At 48.6% G+C, this 22,701-nt stretch overlaps 1 protein-coding gene across 1 annotated transcript in view; it reads right to left on the bottom strand.

Moving 5' to 3' along the window:
- Positions 1-22,701, bottom strand: part of CLSTN2 (calsyntenin 2) — a 600,605-nt gene that overhangs the window by 32,992 nt on the left and 544,912 nt on the right. Inside the window, exons 9-10 of the mRNA XM_026497144.4 lie at positions 17,360-17,522; positions 3,950-4,116 (exon numbers count right to left, since the gene is read on the bottom strand). Coding sequence (XP_026352929.2) covers positions 3,950-4,116; positions 17,360-17,522 — 330 coding nt within the window. The remainder of the gene's footprint in view (positions 1-3,949; positions 4,117-17,359; positions 17,523-22,701) is intronic.

Here is a 22,701-nt window from a genome sequence, read left to right on the forward strand (position 1 = left end):
CAATACAGTTCGTGCAGGATCAATAAGACCTTCCACCAAAGTAGGTTTTTTTGTTTCGTTTTTTAAAATTGCAGTGTTCCCAGCCCTGTGGCATGACTCAGCGTAAGTGTGTAGAACACAGAATGGAATTAGCATTATCACAGGGACAGGAGGTGGCTTCCTGGGAACCCAGCAAAGGGTGATGCACTCATTGTCTTTTGGAAAGCTGTGCTATGGCCACAGGGATTCCTTTCTTTGCGCTAAGAAGCTGCTAGACAGAAGGCCTTTGGGAATAGTCAGTTCTCCCAGAGGGTCAGCCAGTGTTGCCAGGTACCTAGCAGGCTGGGACATCAGTGAAATCCTTTTCCAAAGCCCAGGCCTGTTCCTCAAGGGAAAGCTGGCTGTGGCACTCCAGGTACCTTACCCTTCTCTTGGACACCTGCCAGCCCCTCTGGGTTGGGCCAGATGAAGACTTGCCACATTCAAGGCTCCTCTGCCATAACTGCTGCCCAGGTTTAGCTTTTGAAAGAAGCTGGCACAGCGGCAATGCCAAATGCAAGGCCAGCCCGCTGGAGAAGGGACTGCGATCTGTTGAGAACCTATTTATTAGGTTTGCTAAGAGAGATCAGTATCTATGTATCTCTATCTGTATCTATCATCTCATTGATCTATATATCTTTTCTATATCTCTATATATCTAATATATATCTAATACATATCTAAATATATATATAGATATAATATACATCAAATCCAATTCCCACAACACGAAATACTTTATACATGAGGGAACTGGGGCTTAAAGAATTAAATTACTTTGCCCAAGTTCACCCAGCTAGTATTTGTTCTATGGTTTGAACCTAGGAATGCCTTGTCCCAAAGGTCTTACACTTTCCCACTCCTCCACACTGTGGACGTGACTAACTGGTAGGCACGGCACTCTGAAAATCAGAACAGGGGATTCTTCGGGAATGGGGCTATTCCACAGTGTCACAGTGTCTTGTAGGGGTATGAGACAGTAACCACCCCAACCGTTCAAGGACTCCAGACACGTGGGACAAATATTCAGAAATAGGCATGATCCAGGGGAAAGCAAGTGAAAAGAAGAGGCTGTGCTGGGCCCTGCGAACAGACGGGAAGTTGTGTTAATTACAGGAGGCCCTCGCTTTCCTTTGACTCGCCAGGGAGGAGGGAGGAGGCCAGGAACCAGGAAAGAGACAAACAGTCATTATTCAGAAATGAAATGAGGAATAAATGGAGGAAGGGCAAGAAAGAAGGAAGTTTGAATCATTTCAAGAATGCCTTCTAATCTAAGTTGCTGGTGTGGAGGAAAGAGCACAGACTTATTTTGGGCAAGTCCCTGAGCCCCAGTCTCCTTATTTCTGAAATGGGGCCATAACATCGAATCTGTTGTGAGGAGTAGAGATAATGAACTTAGAATGCCCCCAGTAGAGACACCATGAATTGTGTGTCTTATCATTAACCGCCCCCGCAGTGCTCTAGTTCTTGCCAGCTGTGCCCTAAGGATGGAGAAGGATCCTCTGCGCTGACTGGTTATCAACAAGTGGCATCCGGAAAAGTCGGAAGAGCCGTGGCACCCCCTGTGGCTTTGTGAGTCACTCAGTTCACAATCCCCTCTTTTCACAGGCCCTGGCTGCTCTGCAGAGATGGCATGCCTCTTAATTTCTCATTCTGAGACTATGTGGCTTTGCAGCCCAGTATCTTTGCTTTATTTGTCCTGTCGTGCTTGAATCCTGAAACGGGTCTCATGGGACGCTGCAGAGCAGATCCACTGAGGGGCAGGGCACAAACCCGGAATCAGACAGACAGGAGAGGGTTGGAGGACAGATTTCTGCACCACTGGGCTGACAAAAATGCCAAGGAAACAACTCAAACAGCCGGTCAAGGATCAGACCCCAGGTTCTACATGTGAGGGTGCCTATATGAAATGTGCCATGAAGTAGACCGGGGGAAAGTCATCCTTTCCAATATGAGGCAGTCTTGCAGCTTTCCTTCAATGACAGGGGATTAACCACTGAGTGCACCTGCGTGTGTGTATTTAATGTTCTGGAAAGCCATTCTTGCCCTGCCCTGTCTGTGCACTCCTCCCACCTTCCCCCTCCGACCCAGTCTCCAAAGGGAGCATCCTAAACTATGCTCCTGCCCAGATCGTGGCCCTTTGCCTGGAGTTCTTCAGTGGCTCCCTGTTGCCGACAAGAAAACATGTCAATGCCTGAACATAGTTTTCAGGGCCCCATGATGTAGCCCGTGCATAACTCTCCGACCGCATTTTCTACCTTTCCTCCTGCAATTTGGGCACTGTAACATTGGCCTTCTCGAAGTTCTGGTGCACACGGTGGGGCTTCCCAGCCCTCTACCATCATTCATGCTCTCAGATCTGCCTAGAATGACTACCCAGCTCCCTACCCCTGCCTTTCTCCTGGTTGATTCCTCTCCATCCTGAAACATTCTGCTTAGACCTCACCTCCTCCAAGAAGCCTTCCCTCATTGCTGCTCCCCAGGTTCTGGAACTCTGGAGCAGCACCATCTGGGGTTCAAATTCTGGCTCTGTTCATTACCAATTCTGGGATCTTAGACAAGTTTCCTTTCTCTTAATGTCCTCAATTCCTCATGTGCAAAACAGGGATATTTGTGGTAACTTTGCCAGAGGCTTGTTCTGGGCTTGAAGGATTTAACACCCACAAAGCATTTAGAGCCCAGTCTGGCACTTGGGGGAGCCTCGGTGCTCAGTCTCATTGCAGCTTACCACATGGCATTACAAACGCCAGCTTGTGCCACCGACTTCCCTGAAGACAAAAAGCTGGGCATGTTCAGCTTTGTGTAACCCCCCCCCGCCGCCATCCAGCCCAGAACCAGTACATGGGTGTCCATGTCATGTTTGCTGAAGTGACCGCAGCTTAAAGAAAAGCATGACATGCTCAGGTCACCAGCCCCTCCATGGCTCCCCATGTCAGAGCCTCACCAGCCCCACTGGCAGTGAAAAGAAAGGTGTTGTCTGTGGGAGGGGGGACTCCCTGTCCAGGAAAGGTAGGCCCAGGGCAGGAGGCTGGTAGAAGATGAGGGTGTGGGGGGCAACCTCTGCTCTGGTCCCACCATCCTTGGGAAATGGCCCATAAAGGAAACCTCCATAGCTGGGGAAGGGGGTTGGCTCGTGGGGCTGTCCTGTGCTCCAGGAGGCAGAGGGTGGTCTGCCTGCTCTCACTGGGGTCCATTAGGATTGAGCAGGGCCTACAACCCAGCTCTTGGCTCAGGTTCCCAGAGGCTCCCTGCTGGTAGGAGCTCCTACGATCCAGGTGAGGCTGGAACTCTCCCTGCCCGTGGGGCGAGGAGGTGGGCAGGGCACTCGCCCAGGACATTGAGCTGTGTGTGTCCTGCCCCTCGGGAGCACTTTTCTCAGAACGCAGCTTTGAGTCTTTCGGATCATGTGTTTTTATTTTGCCTGAATCTGCTCACATTCCCTTCGCCAGAGATTGCTCGAAGCCCAATCTGTGCTTCAATTTCACAACCTGAGACCCATCGACCTCCGTATCTGCTTTCTAATTCCAGCCCACCCGGGCTGACCTTCCTTCCTAATTTATATTTAACGTGGCCAAACTTTTCATTCTATTTTTAAATATTTTCGAAATATATTCCCGCATGCTGCTTCTGTTCCTTTGGCAAACAAACAATAAAGCCACCAACCAAGGCAGGAACGGCTGAAACAGAGCCATTCCCCTCTGGTAGATAGCGAACCCGCCTGCTCCTGTGCGGTGAGCTGATGATACGCAAGGGCTCCATCTAGGAATTTCGGGACACAGCGGAGGTCCCCCAGGGAAGTCACGGTCACGAACCTCCCCACCGGGCCAGCACCTTTGCCGCGGCACCATCTCTGCGCAACTCGACAGAGACCCCATTTCCCGAGTGCGCAGCCGCGGGGCAGCCTCTGCCCCCTAAGCAACTCCTTCCTTACCTTTATTCCTTGGCCGAGGCTTTCCAGGGAACTAATGTCCAGTCCTTCCTTGCAGGCCTGCAGGCAGGCGATCACCTTCTGACTCTCCATTTTGCCGGGGCGGATAGTGAGACTGGCCAGGCTGCCGTGGAAGAACTGAGCAAACCGCGGTTTGGCGACTTCTCCTCCTGAAAGTGAAAGCAGCGCGGTCATTTGCCCTGTGGAGACTGGGTCTGAAGCACCACTTCCCAGCACGGTCTAGAGCCCGGGGGACCAAGGGCTGTGTCCCCTCAACCCGAGCTTTTCCTGCAGGCCGTAAGCTCAGCGGCCAGACTCTCAGCAAGAGGGCATTATCTGCCGCCAAGACCTTGGCGCTCCCCAGCTGCGCCTGACTTAGAAATCCTGCGATTCCTGAATTGCCAACAGCTGCCTTCAGAGGCGTGAAGACAGAAAGGACCCTGGAGAGTAGAGATGGGAGGGAGAAGGAAGCTGTCACTGACGGAGGGCCTGCTGTGAGCCCGCTGTCTGCTAGGGACTTCATCTGAGCAAGCCTGCGAAGAAGGGATCCTTGCTTCGTACTCACGCCTGAAGAGCCCTGAGGCTCAGAAAGGTTGAGAGACTTGTCCCAGGATGCACAGCTGAACGCTGGCGCTGGTCCTCCACTCCCGGTCTGACTCCAAAGCTGGCGTTTGCTTCCCTACATTCCACAGAGAGGTTGGCAGGCAGTCGAGGAATCCTGGAGCCCTACTCCACGGGCGCTGGCTCTCTTGCAATGAACTGATTTCGTACCCGCTTAAATTCAAGTTCTTTGGCATATACGGACTTCCTTGATTCCATTCTACCTCTGACTTTCTTCTCTTTGCCTTCTTGTTTTCCACTGTTCTCTCTACGGGCTGAGCTGAGTCCTGTCTGAGCTCAGGCCTGCCCTTCAGCACAGGAAACCGTTCGCAGCTGCTCATGTCAAGGCCCCTCTTCCCATTTTCTCCCTGGTTTTCTCAAGGTCTCTAGAGTAAGAGCTCCCCGCAGGTCCATTTGAATCCTCACCTCTTCCAGGAGGCCTTCCCCACCGCCGTCGCTGAGCACAGGCCCCTTCCGTGTCCGGGCAGCCTACATGGGCAGACTAGCCTCGATCTTGCACTTCCGTCTGCTCAGAGAGGTAGCGGGACATGGGAGAAAGGTGGATGTGGGCTGAACTCCAGCTTTGTTAACTCCCTGGGAAGGTTTGTAAACCCCGAGCCTCTGCTGGCTTGTGGGGGACAATTGTGGGTTTTGGCTCCTCATTCCCCTGTCCCTCTCAGAGGGTCCTGCAGCCTCCCCAGGACCCAGCTCCTGCCATGCATCCCAGGTGAAGCGTGTTCCAGTGAGACACCACCCCAGAGGGCAAAGTTCCGGCCATTTCTACTCGAGTGACACCGCAGTGGCTTCTCTGCCCTCCACAAGCCACTCTGTGCCCGCAGAGCCTGGTGCTCAGCTGCATGGGGCGGAAGGCTCTCCCCGGTCACTCTACCTCAGCCCTGGGGTCCTGGCTGCTCCTCATAACTGCATTCCTGTATTCTTGAGAGTTCTCTGTACTGCTCCGTAGCCGATCCTGTGTTGTTCCAAATCTCTACTGTAGTTAATAATTCTCTATATTCATCTGTGGAAATCGCAGTGTGGTTTTTCCTCCGTGATTGAGGCCACACCGATACACCCTCTATGTCGGCACGCACACCTGTGCTCACACCTGTTCTTTTTCACGCTGAGATACCACCTCCAAGCCGCTTGGATTAGGCGAATCCCATGGTCCTTCAAGGCCGCGGCGGCCTCTGTTCCCTGCTTGCGCACACAGACCTTTCACGAGCCCCCTGTCTACCACGCGCTGCCCTGTCCGGAGCCCCGGCCCACCGTGTCCTCCTGGCCCTGAGCCTCGAGCATGGGCCTCATTCGCACACACCCTCAGACCCAGCGTGGCGGACGGTTTACCTGCGTGGGTTGTATGTCCTCAGCAGCCTCTTACTGTGGCTCTCGACCTTGGCTGCGCGTTTTAATCGTCCGGGGAATCTTTAAAAAGTCAAACTGATTCCGGGGCTGGGTCCCACCCCGAGAGATTGTGACTTAATTGGTGTGGGGAGTTTCCGCAGCTCCTCCGGTGCGTGAAATGCGAAGTCAAGGTTCGGAATCGCTGGCTGTAAGCTCCTTAGGTCGGGTCTTCTGCTCGCTCCCGTGTGATCTTTATGCCACCCGCCGGCTTACTCTCGCTACCTGTCCCACACTGCTAGACTGTATTTGTTTAAGTCTCTCTCCTGGATGGCAGGGAGCACTCATGCATTATTCATTTTAATGAAGATGATACTGAGCCGAGGGCTGCACCAGGCACTTTGCATAAGTTGGCTCATTTATTCCTTTCAACAGCACAGGGCCGCTGTGTGGTCCCAGCACGCTGCGCCCTGCCCGGCACACGGCAGACCTCTCGTAACTGTTTCCCGAACTGAGAGGTGGTGCGTTAGTGCCAGCGGAGTAGTGGACGTCGTGGAGTCTCTCCGACACCCATCTCGCCTCTGCCCGTCCGTAGCGGCAGCCCAGAGGTTTGCGGGCCTTGACTTGAATTACAGGGATTGATTCTATTTAGTCACAGCTCAACAGGTTTTCCTGTTCCCCTCGCTCCCGTGACTGAGTCAGGTGTCGACTGCAGGGGAAGCCAGTCAGCGCCCGCATTCACTAAGCCACGAGGCTGGCCCAGGAGTAACCATGAGACCAAATTTAGGCCAATGAGATGAGAGGAGAAATTAACTGGAAGCCTTTGGGAAAAGGGCTTCCATTTTCTTCAGAAAGTTTCTGGAACCTACTCTTGCTCTCTTCCCTGGAGATGATCATGTGAAGAAGGAAGGCTTAGAGCTGCTGCAGCCATCTTCTAGGCAGACCAAGGCCAACAAAGGTGACGCACGACAGAGGGCAGAGCTAGGATGGTCCTAGCAGAGGCCCGGGGAGACCTCCTCGCAGCTCTACCACAGCGCATCCTCAGCCGTGGGAGCCCATCACACCTTTACAGTTTAAGCCATTTTGACTCACACTGTTGCTCCTGCCACCAAAAACATCTTCACTTTGGAAATGAAAGGAGAAGGTTCTATTGAAGTACTCAGTCCGCAGGGAACTCGAAACAGATCTGCCTTGGAGGAACGCCCTGACGTGGCAATGACTCGAGAGTGTGGGGGAGCCCATCTCCGGCCTTCTGATCTGGGTCCTCAAAGCCCCCATGGGTAAAGTACGCCTCAATGCCATTAGCATGGCTCTGCCCTAGCAAAGGGGCACTTCTGTTGACCTACGGAAAGAAGGGTGTGAACGTGGGTACGCATGGCGGAGCTGCCACTCTCCAGGGCATTTAGATGGTCACCTCTTCCCTGCTTTGTCCAGCCCCTGTCCCCTCAGAGCAGCAGACGCAGCACTGGGTATGCACTACGTCTCCAACACGGTGCCAAGTCCTCCTCAGACATCATCTTACTGAACCTTCACAAGCTCTTGGGAGGGAGGTACTTATTCTGTAGTTACAGCTGAGCGAACTTGGGCTGAGAGAGAAGCAAGCAGCCCGAGGCCACACGAGTAGGAAGTGGTGCAGTGCGGGCCACTTGGGTGTGCGTACGTTCAGCCACGCGCGGGGCCAGCTGGGGCATCCTGGAGTGCTGGCCGGCCCCGGCCGGGGCGAGGCCGACAGAGAGCCCCCTCACGGGCTCCTCGCAGCTCCATGTCTAAAGACCAAACTTCATGACTCTCTTGGATGCTAAGACATTTTCGTACACACCATCTTCTCTCAGCAAAACATTCATGTTCTGTATTTGTGATTCAAGAATCCCGGATCTGTGATGGACTCTATTTATTAGTGATGTGGCTCCAGGAAATTGATTCAATTAGCACTTTGCAACAGGAAGCCGGCATAGAATTTGAAGTATATTTGCACTCAGGGGTGGCTGTGATGCAGGATTTAAAAAATAATAGATACATTGAAAATCTGTTTCTTTTTAATATCTGGGGTGTCTTCATAAACCACATGGCTCCTCTGTTAACATGTAGACATAAACATGCTCGCGTATTATTTTAAGAAAAAAAAAATAACCCGATTTCTTACACAAAGAACTTTCTCTCCATGTTTGCGATTGTGATTTTGGGTTCCTGAGGCTAGATCTGCACACATTTGAAAGTGTTTGCTGAAAGCCTAGCCTTCTGTTAGATTCAGTTAATTTTAAGATGTAGACCACGCTGTCTAGGAACTTATATTTAGTTGGGAGAATAAAGTATAGACACTGGGAAAATAAAAATATAAGAGTAAATTGCCAGTACAATACATGTTCTAAGGCAGGGCATGATTGATTTCCAACAAATGATACGGGTGCCGTGTCCAACAGGTCAGAGGGGAAAAATAATGGCCATTATCTATGAGGCCCTTTAAAACATGGCAAGTTCTCTCATGTGCTATTTTATTTAATACTTAAGTTGCAAGATAGTATGTTTGAGACCTTAGCCTCTATTCTTGTGATTTTTCCTGAGGCTTTCTCCCATCTTACCCTCTCTTAGACACATATCTGGCTTGTGCTCATTGCCACAGGGAGGGTTGTGACAAGAAGAGCAGATGGGCCTTAAAGCTGAGTTTCTTCCCCAGTTTTGTTTCCAGAAGTCTAAATCCTAGGAGGGTGAGGAAGATCTGGGTATGGATCCATATTTGGGGAAAAGTAGAAGAAGAAAATCTGGCTTCCCGCAGACAAGAAAATGTCACCCTCGACTAAGAGGGGGGCTGGCTGGGAGGCGGGGGAGGGGTGAGGCACAGGGATGCAGAGCGAGGCACCTGAAGCCGGCCGCCCGGGCTGAGCCTTGGCTGGGGAGCGCGATGCTGGAGGGGATGCTGGCCTGTCGCAGCTGGACAGACAGGCAGATGGACGGCAGATGGTCTTACGGAGAGAGCATGAGAAGCACAGAAGGTATTTTTGTGCCACTAAGTAAGACAAGGAAATACTGAGAGAGCTGCCAGCCCCAAAGACCATTAGTGACAGGACCAAAGAGGTGACACCCGCACAGGACGATGCCTGGAGGCCCCCCCCGACACCCTAGCCCACATAAATACCCCTGAAATCAGCTGGACCCAAGGAGATGGAACAATTTCCAACTTGCCAAGTTTAAATCTCCCCGTTCAGATGGAAGAGGGGTCCGAAATGAAACTAAGATGGGTGTGGAAAAAATAATTTTTCTTTGCGAATTCAGATTCCTACATGCTAAACTTCTAACTCCTTTTCCAGATGATGTTTTCAGAGTCCGATAACTGGCCCATGGCTACGCAGGCAGGAATTAGTGAAGCCCGGATTCAGACTCAGGTCTGGGTTGCTTGCCAGGCTTTGACCCGCACGCCACGCAGTAGATGTGGTCGGGAGGGTTCAAAGAGGATCCCCCGGATGATGTAATAATTGGGCTGCTTTGGGAAGGGGGGGACTGGCTGGGCTGACACAACACTGGTGGAGAATGTCCGATTACACTGGGTTCTGTGGACACGGAAGGGCTTCAGCAGCAATTATTCTGAGCCAGACTTTGCCCTGGGAACGAATTCCCCCTCAGCTTTCCTTCACCTGAGAGCTGGGGCCCACCCACCTCAAGAACTTTTGAACCACTTCCCTCTAAGTGGAAGTAGAAGATCCGTGCGGCGTGAAGGTGTCGTCTCCTCCCTCCACGAGGTGTGTGCAGGACGCTGCCGCTCCTTCCCTTCCCGCTGTCCTTCCTGCAGCTGCTTCAGCTGAGGAACACACGGAGCCGAGTGGGTGCTGCGTTTCCCCTTGCTTGAGTCGAATGCTGCTCTACGCACGGCTTGTTGACGGGGACGCCCCTCAATGAACACAATTTCATGGATGGCTGGGTATCAATTTTGAGCAATGCAAATGGTGAGACGGTCTGAAATCTTGCTTTCCCGCATTTCCTCATTTCGGTGATGGAGACACCCATGGAACGCAGACTAAGCAAAGCGTGTCAGAGACCCCCAGAAGCTGTAGCTTCAAAACCGTCCGCACAGCCCCGGGGCTGCAGCTGGAGGCTGCAGGTGACTTGTGGAGACAACGATCTGCGGCTGCAGCTGACCATGACCGTTCTCAGCAGGCTTTCCCAACCCTTTCCGTGTCTATGTAGCCGCCTCTCCAGCCTTTCCAGCAGATGTTTCATATATGGCATGTTTCAAGCCGCAAACTGTATGACTATAGATGACCCCCAAAACCATCTCTGTGGGGTTGGGGACCTGAATTCATGGAGGTGGAAGGGTCCTCATATATCATCCAAGAGATCCCCTTCATTCTCCAGATGAAGATCTGAGAACTACAGAAGCAAGACACTTTTCAAAGACCCAGAGCAGCAGGGAGGGTCTGGAATTCTCTTCTTCTAGCTCCAAACTCAACCCTCCCTACACTGTACCATGATGGGCCTGTAGTTACCTTTAGGCCTCAGCTTGACTTGTCCAATTTGTGGGAAAAATGCCCCAGGAGTTTACTCAAGTGATTCGACTCCAGATTCCAGAATCCTCTGGTCTTCCGTACTTGGATACGTAATGTCATCTGGCCATACATTGTCTCTAGAAGCTGAGGTGGTGTAGCAGTGCAATTAAAGGTGAGGGTTTTGGTGGCAGAGACCTGGGTGCAAATCCAGGCTCTGTGTGGCCCTTAGCAAGGCACTTCTCTCCTCTCTGTTTTCTCATCTGCAAAGTGGGGATCCCGTTCCTATCCAGGCAACAGGGTTGTGAAAGGGGAAGGCATGCATTTAGCGCTGCGCAGTGTAGGAATGAAAAAATGGCAGCTAGTCGTAGGCGCAGCACGAACCAAGGGACTCAAACATGAGATGACATGACGTGAATTTTCTCTATCTTTCCCTTCAGGGGTCTTTTTTCCCCCTCCCCTCTGGTGTATCTCTCAGACAAGCAAAAACAATACTGTTTTTGCTCCAAGATCCTTGTCGAATTTTCTAATTAATATCATCTTATCAGAATAAGACACAAAGTTAGAATTACGACTCAGTGATACTGTGTTTCCAGATATGAATTTTAAAGCAGACTTCATCCATGTCTTCTTTAAATATGCCCTCATGTCAAATTAACTCCAGGGCCTAGAACAATCTTTTCTTGATTTTTTGATACAGTTAAAACTAAGAGACACCTTGTTAGTCATCCCCGTGTGTCACACCACAAACCACACACCTTTGTCAAAACAGCTTCAAAAATGGGATGTAATTCAACAAACGTTAGCTATTGACCTTCTCTACTGACCTACTGGAGTCGGGGGGGAGGCAAGGAGAGCCGAATCTGGGAGAGCGGATAGTCCTTGCCTTCCGTAAACTCATAGCCTAGCAGGGATGGAGACCTGCACCGGTAACTCCAACAAGATATCTCCCCAAGAGTGCTCCAAGAACACTGGCCCACAGAGTGAGTTCCACAGTGAAGCAAGATTGAGACACATGGGTTAAGTAATATCAAACAGATTGCTTGATTGGTGGGCTTTTGAGAGCTTTCAATAAAGTAACGAGCCTTGTGACTCTCCAACGTGATGGTATGGGGATAATTGACGCAGTTTCCCAACCTTGACGGTGGCCTCCTTGTGGAATCAGAGCTTCCCGAAAGCCTCCCTGGGAAATGCCCATCGGAATCGAAGGCAGACTATGTTAACACATGCCTCTTTCCTCGGGCAAAAGAGACCCTAGGGATGTAGAATAATTTCAACCCAGACTTTATTAAGAGAACTTGTACTAAATTAGACCAACTTATTAAGTGAAGGCATGTACTCCAAGTCCCTGCACTAATTTGAGTGTCTGGTGACAGGACGACCTGGAAATGTGCACCAGATCTCAGGACCACATGTGGCTCCAGTTCCCCTCTGTCGGAAGATGACATACTATTGATTATTGCAACGTTCAGGGTTACTTCTGCCTTTTTATCCCACTTTGACCATTCCTGTTCTTTGACTCGGCTCCTCCCAAAACCACAGTGAGAGTTCCTTAACAAGAAGTTCTAATTTTTAGAACCATCCCTTTCTCTACCTCCTGTGGCTTTATTTGTTAAGGAAGGGGTAGGACTCAGCAAGACCAGGAGCTAGGGTAGAAGGTCTCCTCCTCTGAGAGCAGGATAGTGTCAGAGTCAGGAGCAGGCAGAGCTGGATGTTCTAGGAAGGCCAAGGTCTGGAGCCCTGGAGGAGAGACCCTGGCAGAAGTAGGCATGAGGTAGTTGCTGGGGATGGGTGACAAGTAGGGAAGCCTGTGATGAGATCCACAAAGCGTAGATGAGGATCGGGGAGGGAGCAAGGTGGTGGCTTCTTGACAGCATGCCGAGAGTTGTGTTTCTGAAACCTGGTTAGCCACTTCCTTGAAAGGACCCACAATAGAGATGCTCTGGTTGTGGTGTTGGGGGACAGGCGGCCCGGAATTCCATTTGCTGGGGCATCTCCCTGAAACCCGGCAGCTCCCTAAGGCCCTGGTGTGACACAGTCAGCAGCCTTCCTGACTTGCTCCCAGGGACAGCCGGGTTCCAGTCTCTGTGTGGATGGGCCCAGTTTAGAGGTCCAGGGGCGAAGCAGGTGTGAGTACAGCAACTTTTATAATAGATCAGCAGAACTTGAATTTTTGTTGTTAGACATGGGTGAGTAGGAAATCTAAGGAAAAGAGCAAATTAATTAGTCTTTTAAATGATCTTCTCCTATGGCAAGACCCAGAGAGAGACAAGGAACCTTGAATTTGCCTAAAAGCAGCCGTTTCTGAGTTGGCGCAGACTGAGCTCAGCCCTGAAAGGGTCTGGTCACATCCTGAGAACGCTGACTCCGAGCACAGAGGTGAAGGCAAGGCAGTGTGCATTGGCCACGGAGGAGAAGAGGACTCTTCCGTGATGCGAGGGCCATCCTCGCTGCAAAAGCCCTTCTCTACAATTAAGATACATGCTGGAGGCTGTACTGGCAACATTTCTTAAGTGTAAATGAAGTCTCTGTTTTCTCTTAATTACTGGAAAAAATACCAATGAAAATGAAGTTCCACTGATTACTCTGCCTTTCAAATTCACTCACAGGACACAGCAGGCTAATTGGGGCTGCGGAGCACTGCCCAGCCATGGCGCTGAAGCCCGTTCCCCAGAGCATCCGACAGGCAGCTGCTATCAAATTATTTTCTCTCCCCATTGTGAAACCCCAATTGGAAATTTCACAAATGGGAACTCGTTTCCTTGCCAACCTCAGAAGCACCTCAAAAGCTCCCCACAATTGCAGGCCCAGAGGCAATTAGAAGCTCACCCAGCGGGCTTATAATATGCATGTAAGTGGACTTCAGAAAGTTAGGAATATGCCGAATAAGGGCTGCGTCGTGGGCTGTCAATTTCACAGCACCGCGTCCGACTGCAAGGTTTTCTTCTGTGTTCTTCCGAGACAAAGCGTGGCTCCAAGGAGGATGTAAGTCTTGACGCGAATCCAAGCTCCTTCACAAGGCAGTCTGGCGTCTTATGGTCACAACTGGTCACAACTCCTCCTCCCAGCCTCTTCTGCTCTCATCCCAGTCCCCGTACCTCCCAGTGACAGGGAGTCGTGGGTACGCCTCTGTTAAGATTGTCTGCTGAACTCTTACCCGTCCTATAAAGCCCAAGTTTCAAGCTTCTTAAGGATTGTCTCCTATGCTGAAAATTTACCAATATATCATCTTTCCTCTCAGGGAAAATACCCAAATCTCCATGGCTCGAAAGACTGCATGGTCAGGGTCCTGCCTACACCACAAGGGCCATGTCCCAATACTCGTCTTCTGACTGCCTATTCTCCCACCTCACTGACCTTCCTTCTGACCTGCAGGTAGACCCAGGAGAGCAGGGTTCATGTGGGAGGGTTCATCCTGGGGAAGGGGAGAAACATCCGTGCTCGCAAGGAGCCACGGGAAGGCTTGCGTGACAGAAGCCAGAGCATACCACGTTTGCAGACTGTCTGCCGTGTGGGGCTGAGGTGCAAGGAGCAGAGAAGGGATGGAGGAGGGGACCAGCAGATGTTCTCCAATGGGTATATTTATTCAACTGAAACATGCCAAGCATGCTGCATGTACCTATCACCTCTTCCTTATAAGGACAAGGGCGGTACTAGCCTGGTTTGATAGATGAGAAAGTAGTTACTCAGGGAAGTTGCAGATTCTGCTGGGTGCATACAGCTAGGAAGTGGCAGGATGGGGGTTTGACTCACATTCAAAGTTTTCTGACTCTAAAGCCTGAACTCTTTTCCCTTGTTCTGTGGAAGGTCACTTAAGGGAGTACATAGCAAGGGCTTAGCAAGTGGAATGCAGGGCTGCTGTGGGTTCTTGATTCCAGAGCTGACAGATGTGTCAGAAGGTAAAGGCCCTGCAGAGTTTACACATCAGCTTCTGCATTTTCCCAAACACATAATGACATCAACAGAATGGTCAACTAGCAATGGGGGAACAAGCCACAGTGAGGAGAAAACAGGCTTTGAAGACGTGGGGTCAGGGAGGTTTGGCTTTCCCCCCTGAAAGCCCCTGGTTCTTTATCCACATGTCAGGACTCCTAGCTCTTTCTCACAGCACTGTAAATACCCAGGTATGTAAAGGGCCTCCTCCAACCCTGGCTCTTAAAGTTCCGGCCAGGAAATGATGTCAGGCACTTCCACTCACGTTTAATTGGCCAAAGCAAGTCATGTGACCCCGCCTTCCAGCATCCCTCTGGGAAGGGGGTGGAAATACTCCGTGGTGAACACCCACGTAGGCACTTTCTCCTACATTCTTTTAAAATAAACCTACACTTTGGTTTAATGTTTGAAAAGCATTTTTGTGAAATAGCTTTTAAATAAAACTCTAATCCATATAATATTAGTGCTGTTATTTATGGAGCGATGCCACCGTCTTTACATGTGGCCTGGGACAATATTGAGAAGGAAACACCTCCTAGACAATGGAGAACACTCCCCACCTTAGGGTAGGGACCCTTAAAGCATCTGCCCAGAGGGATTTCAGAATTGCTAGTGACCAAAGACTGCTGTGTTTCTCTAATTCTTCCTCTTAGTGGAAATGTTTTTTGGTTATTCTGCCTTCTTCCACTGTTCCACTGCTGCAGTGTGTGTGTGTGTGTGTGTGTGTGTGTGTGTGTGTGTGTGTAGGGGATGATGACAAGTTGTGGTGGCAGCAAATATTTCTTCCTATTAGTGTGTAGGTCTCCAGATCAAGTGGGTCCTGATCTGGTCCCGAGAGATAGCCACCCCTGCCTCTCAGCCTGCTGGACAGACCATCAGGAACCACTCAGAGAATCTGCACACTGTGCCTGGAGCCAGTAACGGCTGGAATTTTGGGTTGCCTCATTTAGGGAAGGGTGGTTGTGTTTTTTATGTGGGAAGGACAGTCAAATATCTGTTGACTGAGTGGACAGACCATGGTGCTCATCAGTGTTGTTCATAAAATATTTCCAGTTTTCCTTCCCAACACATTATAGATTTTTACTTCCCTGCCTTCTTGGAGTTAGGTGTGGACATATGAATTGCTTTGGCCAATAAAATGTGAGTAAAAATGATTAGTGTCTCTCGTAGGTGAAAGCTGTAAGGGCTCATGCACCATTCATCATGCTTTCTTTCCCCTCTTTCTCAGTACGAAGCAATGTGGCTGCTCTGTCTGCTTGGGTCCCAGACTAAGGAAGAAGCGGAGAAGAGCCCCCACTGATCCGCGGGGAATATAAACTGAGAATTATCTTAAGTACCTGAGTACTGGGGCTTGATTGTCACTGCAACACAACACAGCCTATGGTAACGGATTCAAAGAGGTCATCTTAATTCTTTATAAAAGCACTTTTTATTTTGGTGGGACTGTTTCCCTGCCCAGAGGACATGCAACTGGGCAGCGGTGGTTATAACTGGCCTTGTAGAGGTGGGGGCAGGTTTCCATTGCAGGCTGGGGGGACAGGGATCCCGATGTGGTCTCTGAGGGCCTCTAAGGGAAGACTCATGGTGAGGTACATGGTGAGGACATCACGGGGCCCCCTTAACTTATGGGTGGCATCCAGGCTATGTTCCAAAAACTCCACAGGCTGGCTGTGGTGTCCGGCTGGGGCACTGAGCCATGGGAGAGGGCCAGCACTGCGGCCCAGCTGTGTTCAGTGACGAATGATTCCTGTGCAATCTGTGAATCAGCGGCTTGCTACACTAATTAGTTTCATGGACTCTCGCCAGATAACAGTCGCCTTTTCTGAATTCCTGGGGGATTCCGCAGTACTGATAAAGCTCTTACCAAGTTCTATTGAAATGTTCAATGAATTTTTAGTATCACATGACATATGTCAGATGTCAAGTCTGTGACCCCAGCTCAAAATATATATTCTCTTCCCTTGCCTCATCTGTGCTTTATTCCTTCCTGAGTTTTGTACCCCTATTGCTCCCAGGCTGTGCTATGTGTGCACCCTTCTGTCTTATCTTGCGTGCTGCGGTCCAGCACTCACTCTTTGTCTCAATCCAGAGGGAAATACATGTCCCCTAGCTCGCTCTTTGGTCAACTGGTTCTCTGAAGGCACATTCTTATTCCACAGCCCACCTCTCCGCTCCGCTCCCCATGGCGAATGGTCAAAGTCACACATCTTCGCAACTTTCAAAGAATCCGTCACCTTGAGGTTGGGTCATCTCAGAGTACTAATCTGCTTATTTGGGGAGCATCTTTCCTCCCCTCTGTTCTTTCACTGGCATTTCAAAGCACCCCAGCTTTTCAGGGAACAAAAACAAAGATTCCAACAGATCTGAGTGAAAGACAGAAAGGTTAAGTGAATGCTCCAAGAGCTGGGTTTCCTGCTTCCAAAGAGGAGATTAGTCTTCCAGTTTGGGGACTGGAGCGGAGGTGGCAGCAGATGAACTGAGGAGGGAGCAGAGACCTTCTAGTGGAAAGGCAACAAGGAGCCTCTATCCTTAGTGAGTGGGGAAGGGGCTCAGAGCTGAGCTGAACTTGACGGTGGTGTCCCACGGCCTTATGCCTACAGATAATCCACCCCTACAGCCCTACAGATTTGTGAGCTCCCAGAGCAGAGTGTTGGGAGCTTGGACAACTCGTGTGGTGACAAAGGGAGATCCTTGGCTACCGATTAGCATTCAACAGCATCAAATGGCAATTTTGATACGGGATTCTACATTCAGTCTCTTCTTTACACAGGCCCAGTTTGAAATCAGAGAAGGGTCCAGAACAGTAAAAGGCACTAGCAACTCAGAGGCCACCATGAAACTGCTCATGTTGATCTAAAATCAAAATCTGGTCTCAAGTCAAGTGCTTTATTATTACACAAGATTAGTGTCTGGAGTAATCCTTATTTTTATAGGTCCTGCTTTATTAGTAAGGGGTAGTAAATTTTCTAGGCTAATTCTCACAACACTTGCTTTTCCCTTCTCTCTCTCAGTACTTTCATGGACTGTACACAGACGGGCCAGGGAGAAGGGCTTGACGCAGAGTTACCTTGCCAACAAGCGCCGACCGTAAGTTGCATGGCTATGTGAGATGGATGAATGGGCCAATCATTGGTCACCAGATAGGGTTCATATGTTGCTCCATCCATGTATAAGGTAACTACAGGAAATTCCACATTGATGACGTAGTAATGCCATTCTTTGTCACATATCTAATGAAAAGAAAGAGAAGCAACACTTAAAATTGAACATGCAACAAAAATCAAACAGGCTTTTATTCTAATTATGAAAGGGGGAGAAGACATTTTGGGGTCAAAAGTTTTTATTGCAAAGAACTCAATGAACATAATGGTTGCTATAACTGAGGTTAGAAAAACTCACATCAAACATGATGGGGCAAACCATGGGGTAGAAGAACACCAGAGAACCCAAATATCAGACAAGTATTTGAGTGTGGGCAGAGTGTCTTGGCAAGGTCTTGGTGGACAGGGTGGGTGACAGCTTAAATTTGCTTTGTATAAAATTTTTCTTAGTTTTGGGGTGTTCCAAGATGGCGGAGGAGCAAGAGACCTAAAGTTCATCTGATCCCAGGAGTTCAGCCAGAGAGCTACCAAACCATTCTGAATACCTATGAACACAACTGGAGAATGAAGAAAAGAGTAGCAGAAACTCTATGAACAGAAAAGCGACCACTTTCTGCAGGGAGGAGAAAAGATGGCGGAGGAGTAGGGGACCCCTTTCTCACCTGGTCCCCCGAGTAGAGCTGGATATCTACCAGACCATCCTGAACACCCATGGAATCAGCCTGAGACGTAGGAAGATACATCTGGATCTCTACAAATGAACATCTCCTGCGCTGAGTATTGAGGTACGAAGCGGGGAGCCGTGAATCCACGCAGCAGATATCGGAAGATAAACGGAAGGGGGAGGGAGCCGCCGCATTCAGGTGCCGGGAAGCAGTAGCCACCTGCACGGGGGAGCAGGCGGGGCTCGCGGACGGGCACCCGCGAGAGAGCAGACTGAGACTGTGAGCCTGGGAACGCGCGCGACCAGTCTGAAAACCGGAGCTCCAGAGTGCACGCGAACCATACTGAACAGGGAGCTCAGGAGCGCGCGTGGGAACCTGGGGGCGGCTGGTGGTGTTAGAAGCACAAAGGACAGAGACGTGTGGGCCCTGGAAGTGAGGGCTGGGACGCCAGGTGTGGGGCGCACATCCTGGGAAGCTGCAGGGTTTTTAGCAGCACCGACAGAAACAGAGTTAAAGTGGCTAAGAGAGCTCAGTGGAGAGTGGACTGTGATCTCTCTGATCTGAGACAGAGGCTAGGATAAGGCCACTGCTGCTCTGACTCTCAGAAGAGTCACAGAAAATTGCCAGGGAAAGCCGCCAGAGAACAAAAGCCGGGAAATACCAGCTCATATTGCGCCCATCCCCATCCCCCCTCGCAGGGGACAGGGAGACTCTACCCAAACAGGGTTGCCTGAGTATCGGCACAGCAGGCCCCTCCCCCAGAAGCCAGGCTGAAAAATCAAGAAGCCCACATCCCTAAGGTCCCTATAAAACAAGTGCACACTGCCTGTGCCCTGGTCAATAATTTGGGCTCTAGGCATCCCTGCAACCTCTCCTCATCAGAATGACGAGGAGGAGAAATCCCCCCAGCAAAGAAAAGATAATGAGTCTGTGGCCGCAGCCACAGAACTGATGGATATGGGTATAACCAAATTGTCAGAAATGGAGTTCAGAGTAACAATGGTCAAGATGATGTGTAGGCTTGAAAAAACTATTAATGAAAATATTAACGAGAATATAGAATCTCTAAGGGCAGAAATGAGAGCGAGTGTGGCAGAAATTAAAAATGCTATGAATCAACTGCAGTCTAAACTAGACGCTCTGACAGCCAGGGTAAATGAGGCAGAAGAACGAATTAGTGAATTGGAGGATGGGATGGTAGAAGAGAAGGTTAAAATGGAAACTTGGCTCAAAAGAATCCAATTTCAAGAATGTAGATTACGGGAGATTACTGACTCAATGAAACGTTCCAATGTCAGAATCATCAGCATCCCTGAGGGGGTGGAGAAAGAGGTCTAGAAGAGATATTTGAACAAATTGTAGCTGAGAACTTCCCTAATCTGGCAAAGGAAACAAGCATTCGTGTCCAAGAAGCAGAGAGGACCCCTCCCAAGGTCAACCACGACAAACCTATGCCACGTCACGTCATAGTGCAATTCACAAATATTAGATCCAAGGATACAGTATTGAAAGCGGCCAGGGGGAAGACAATCCTTACGTACAGAGGGAAAAATATCAGAATAATGTCAGACCTGTCTACAGAGACCTGGCAGTCCAGGAAGGGTTGGCAGGGTATTTTCAAAGCTCTATCTGAGAAGAACATGCAGCCAAGGATCCTTTATCCAGCAAGGCTGTCATTCAGAACTGACAGAGAGATAAGGACCTTCCAGGATCGGCAGAAACTGAAGGAATTTGTAACCACCAAACCAACCCTACATGAGATATTAAGGGGGGTTCTATAAAAGTAAAAAGGCCCCAAGAGTGATACAGAACAGAAATTTACAATCTATCGAAACAAAGACTTCACAGGAAACATGACATCATTAAAATCACATCTCTCAATAATCACTCTCAATGTGAATGACCTAAATGCTCCCATAAAACACCACAGGGTTGCAGATTGGATAAAAAAGACATGACCCATCCATTTGCTGTCTACAAGAGACTCATTTTGAACCTAAAGATACATCCAGACTGAAAGTGAAGGGATGGAAAACCATTTTTCATGCCAATGGACCTCAAAAGAAAGCTGGGGTAGCAATTCTCATATCAGACAGATTAGAATTTAAACTAAAGACTGTAGTTAGAGATGCAGAAGGACACTATATTAATCTTAAAGGATGTATCCAACAAGCGGATATGACAATTATAAATATCTATGCCCCCAACAGGGGAGCAGCTAGTTATACAAGCCAACTCTTAACCAGAATAAAGAGACATATAGATAAAAATATGTTAATAGTAGGGGACCTCAACACTCCGCTCTCAGCAATAGACAGATCACCTAAGCAGAAAATCAACAAAGAAACAAGAGCTTTGAATGACATACTGGAACAGATGGACCTCATAGATATATACAGAACACTACACCCCAAAACAACAGAATACTCATTCTTTTCGAATGCACATGGAACTTTCTCCAGAATAGACCATATACTGGGTCACAAAACAGGTCTCAACCGATACCAAAAGACTGAGATTATTCCCTGCATATTCTCAGACCACAATGCTTTGAAACTAGAATTCAATCACAAGGAAAAAATTGGAAAAACTCAAATGCTTGGAAACTAAGAACCATCCTGCTCAAGAATGATTGGGTAAACCAGAATATTAAAAATCAGTTTAAACAATTTCTGGAGATCAATAAGAATGAAGACACATCGGTCCAAAACCTATGGGACACTGCAAAGGCAGTCCTAAGGGGAAAATACATAGCCATCCAAGCCTCACTCAAAAGAACAAAAAAATCTAAAATGCAGTTTTTATATTCTCACCTCAAGAAGCTGGAGCTGGAACAGAAGAACAGGCTTAACCCACACATGAGAAGGCAGCTGATCAAGATTAGAGCAAAGATCAATGAATTAGAAACCAGGAGCACAGTAGAGCAGATCAACAGAACTAGAAGCTGGTTCTTTGAAAGAATAAATAAGATCGATAAGCCACTGGCCAGACTTATTCAAAAGAATAGAGAAAGGACCCAAATTAAGAAAATTATGAATGAAAGGGGAGAGATCACGACCAACACCAATGAAATAGGAAGGATCAGGAGAAACTTTTATCAACAGCTTTATGCCAATAAATTAAACAACCTGGAAGAAATGGATGCCTTCCTGGAAACCTATAAACTACCAAGACTGAAACAGGAAGAAACTGATTATTTAAACAGACCAATTAATTATGAAGAGATTGAAGCAGTGATCAAAAACCTCCCCAAAAACAAGAGTCCAGGGCCTGACGGATTCCCCGGGGAATTCTACCAAACATTCAAAGAAGAAATAATACCTATTCTCCTGAAGCTGTTTCAAAGAATAGAAACAGAAGGAAAACTACCAAACTCATTCTATAAGGCCAGTATTACTTTGATCCCCAAACCAGGCAAAGACCCCATCAAAAAGGAGAATTATAGACCGATTTCCCTGATGAATATGGACGCCAAAATTCTCAACAAGATCCTAGCTAATAGGATCCAACCGCGCATTAAAAGGATTATCCATCATGACCAAGTGGGATTCATCCCTGGGATGCAAGGGTGGTTCAACATTCGCAAATCGATCAGTGTGATAGATTATATCAACAAGAAAAGAGTCAAGAACCTCTCAATTGATGCAGAAAAAGCATCTGACAAAATACAGCATTCTTTCCTGATTAAAACCCTTCAGAGTGTAGGGATAGAGGGTACATTTCTCAATTTCATAAAAACCATCTATGAAAAGCCTACAGCAAATATCATTTTCAATGGGGAAAAGCTGAAAGCCTTTACCTTAAGATCAGGAACTCGACAAGGATGCCCATTCTCGCCATTATTATTCAACATAGTACTAGAAGTCCTTGCAACAGCAATCAGACAACAAAAAGGGATAAAAGGTATCCAAATCGGCAAAGAAGAAGTCAAACTGTCTCTCTTCACAGATGACATGATACTCTATATGGAAAACCCAAAAGACTCCACCCCCAAACTACTAGAAGTTATAGAGCAATTCAGTAATGTGGCGGGATACAAAATCAATGCTCAGAAATCAGTTGCATTTCTGTACACGAACAATGAGACTGAAGAAAGAGAAATTAGGGAATCCATCCCATTTACAATAGCACCAAAAACCATACGTTACCTTGGAATTAACTTAACCAGACATGTAAAGGACCTATATTCTAGAAACTATAAATCACTCTTGAAAGACATTGAGGGGGGCGCCTGGGTAGCGCAGTCGTTAAAGCGTCTGCCTTCGGCTCAGGGCGTGATCCCGGCTTACCGGGATCGAGTCCCACATCGGGCTCCTCCGCTATGAGCCTGCTTCTTCCTCTCCCACTCCCCCTGCTGTGTTCCCTCTCTCGCTGGCTGTCTCTCTATCACATAAATAAATAAAATCTTAAAAATATATATATATATATATATAAAAAAAAAAAAAAGAAAGACATTGAGGAAGACATAAAAAGATGGAAAAATATTCCATGCTCAAGGATCAGAAGAATAAACATAGTTAAAATGTCTATGCTGCCCAGAGCAATCTACACTTTCAATGCCATCCCGATCAAAATACCAATAACATTTTTCAAAGAACTGTAACAAACAGCCCTTAAATTTGTGTGGAACAAGAAAAGGCCCC

This window comes from Ursus arctos, unplaced genomic scaffold, assembly GCF_023065955.2.
Source record: "Ursus arctos isolate Adak ecotype North America unplaced genomic scaffold, UrsArc2.0 scaffold_20, whole genome shotgun sequence".
Lineage (NCBI taxonomy): Eukaryota > Metazoa > Chordata > Mammalia > Carnivora > Ursidae > Ursus > Ursus arctos.